Genomic DNA, 2,757 nt, shown 5'->3' with positions numbered 1-2,757 from the left:
TAATTTAAACTGCTTGTATTGAATATATATGATTATATTCTTAATAGTTGTGTAAGAAATTGTGGTTTTCAAAACCTTTTCAGAGCTAATCTAATCAACTGAGACCAAATGATCACATTATTGAAGAACTATAAATAAAACAAACTAACATATATTTTTTTATTAAATACTTGGGGGAGTTAAACTATAATCTATGAATTTGTACATATCTTACATTTTCTGTTGAACAATCTAGGTCATCTATCAAGTAGTGGGCAAATCTGTTTTGTGGGGGGCACTTAAAAAAAAGAATGAATTAAACTGTCAAGGAATAAAGGAGTTCTGGCCTGAACTTCATGCGTCAGGCACGCAGAAATCAGGTGGGTGGTTTCCGGCCCGCATGCGACCAAAGCAGCCGAGTAAAATATCCACCGCCACACTCGCCGTGGAGCGGAGCTCCTTCTCCGTCCCGACCCGCAGAGGGTTCACCTCCACCACGTCCACTGCCGACAGCAACCCTAAGCAACAAAAACGGGTGCACGGATGAGCGGCTGCATCGGCCAACCGGCAAAGCGTCGTCGTGTTTCTAACCGGTTTTCCCGAGGTACTCCGCGATGTACACACCCTCCCTGTAGGTGAGTCCGCCCATTACGGGTGTCCCGGTTGCCGGGGTAACGTTCGGGTCTAAAGCGTCCACGTCGTAGCTCAGGTGAATCGGTCTCTCGGCACTATTAACACGATTTTTGAGCGACTGCGTGACGCTGAATGGCGACATGGGCAGGGCAACGTACCCACGCTCAGAAAGGAAGTCGCACGCCTCCTCCATCACTCGGCCGACGCCTAGCGCGTCCACCTCGGTCATGGAGAACGCTTTCACCCCTGCTAACTTGAGAATGTAACTGTAAAAATTGACAAAAGATCTCATTTAGAGGTATGACAATATATGGAAATGATGACATATCGCGATAGTTGTTAAATAACAAATGTTCATTCGCTGCCACCTTCCCAGTTTAAATGGATTGGGTGTTCACTAGTGATAAACTCATTGAAATTCAAAGCAGAAAGACAAAAATAACTTGTCTTTGTGTATACTGGAGAATATTGTAGAATGATTTCCTGACCCGTCTATAAATAATATCTGGAAAATTGTTATTTTTGAGCCTTTTATAGCATTGAGCGGTCCACATCCTTAATTAATATTTAGTATCAAAGTTTAAATAACAGAACTTACTGTTCCTCAGGGTCCAAATCCCTCAGGCCAATGTAAACCAAATGTTTGGCCGATACGCACGAGGTCATCCACGAGAAGTTAGGCAAGAGGGGGATCTGACAAAGACAAATTTGGACACTTCACCTTTTTTTTTGCACACGTGATGAAAGTTCCCAAGAGTTAAAAGTGGACCTTTGCGCGCAGCTCGTGCAGTAAGAGCGACACAGGCTGCCCGTGCATGTTCCCAGTGGGTGTGCTAAGGGGTGTATTGATGTCAGCGTGGGCGTCTACCCAAACCAGGCTAAGCTCCCCAACCACCTCTGCGTGCCCGTGGACAGAACCGATGGCCAGGCTGTAAAATAAAAACCGCAGTGCCATAAATTCATGGGAAAAATGATGGCTGGCATCATTGTAAAGAACCTGTGATCGCCACCCAGCACGACTGCTGTATGCCCATCTCGCTTCGCTGCCCGAACTGCCTCCGACAGCTTCCGGTTGGCGCCGCCCACCGCCCGGGCATGTTTCACTCGACCCACCGGTTCATCGGCCGGCACCTCCTCAAATGACAAGTTCCCGTAATCCTTCACAACACAACCTTTGGGAGAAAAATATTGACAAGGAGATCTTTGACGTTCAAAAATTCTAAATAAGGATATATATTAAATGTTAAAAAATGAAGAGTTGTGCAGGAATATATATTAAATGTTTAAAAAAAGAACAGTAAAATTAAAACCTCTCAAAAACAAGAAGAGATGCATCATAAGAAACTTATTATAGGTGCAAAGCCATAAGCAAATAGGCATATACATGCACCCAAAAAATTACATGTATAAACAAAACATTCTAGGAGGAAAGTTGATTAACCCGCAGGTCGAACAATGAATCACTTTCCTATTTGTATGTTTGGCAAATAATGTTGTTTGCCTTGAATTTAACATAAACTTGCAGAGAGCAAAGTCAAATAGTTGAGCACACAGTAACCAAATTACTGTCAAATATCTAACTTGCTCGAGACTGACACATTTCGACACCCTGGGCCACAATTAGTCACCACTAACATTGGAGTCAACACAGATGCTGATGAGTTCAAAGACAGTCGGACACTCGCACATTTGCGACGTCACCTTGCGCTTGAAGCTTGCTCACCAGCCCCTCGGCGCGGATGACGTCGGGCCCGAACTGCACGCCGTCCCGTGGCTGTGTGACAGAGGAGCACGCCACAGACACTTTAGTCAAAGGGCATCCTGATTGGTCAAGAGTTCAAATTGCGACCTCACCTGTCCGTTGGAAAAAGGCGCCCCGATGATCCCCACGGAGCGCGAGCCCTGATGATGATGGCGGTGGTGATGAAGAGCGGAAGCGATGAGGAGCTGCAGAGGCGTCTTGACGCGCTGCATGTTGACGGGTGAGTGATGGGGGAGACTTAGGGAGGGACAGAATCGGATGGGGGTGTGACATCACTGGTGTATGTTAATGATTGCTCGACGCCACTCACTGTACAAGTTGAAAAGTCCAATCCATTTCAACTTGGCAAGGTTGGAGTTGAATGTTTGAGTGCAATTGATGGA

The 2,757-nt window shown here is 45.7% G+C and overlaps 1 protein-coding gene across 1 annotated transcript; it reads right to left on the bottom strand.

Annotated features, from left to right (window-relative positions):
* Positions 1-145: 145 nt before the first annotated feature.
* Positions 146-2,604, bottom strand: arg1 (arginase 1). The gene is made up of 8 exons (XM_077625810.1): positions 2,467-2,604; positions 2,314-2,386; positions 1,610-1,784; positions 1,382-1,541; positions 1,211-1,305; positions 771-878; positions 571-707; positions 146-497 (listed from the first exon to the last, which is right to left on the bottom strand). The coding sequence occupies exons 1-8, from the start codon at positions 2,584-2,586 to the stop codon at positions 334-336; spliced, it is 1,032 nt and encodes a 343-aa protein (XP_077481936.1). The 5' UTR covers positions 2,587-2,604; the 3' UTR covers positions 146-333.
* Between the last annotated feature and the right edge of the window lie 153 nt (positions 2,605-2,757).

This window comes from Stigmatopora argus, chromosome 18 (assembly GCF_051989625.1).
Source record: "Stigmatopora argus isolate UIUO_Sarg chromosome 18, RoL_Sarg_1.0, whole genome shotgun sequence".
NCBI classification, from domain to species: domain Eukaryota; kingdom Metazoa; phylum Chordata; class Actinopteri; order Syngnathiformes; family Syngnathidae; genus Stigmatopora; species Stigmatopora argus.
The sequence above is the reverse complement of the archived record's forward strand: the minus strand, read 5'-3'. Positions and strand labels throughout refer to the sequence as shown.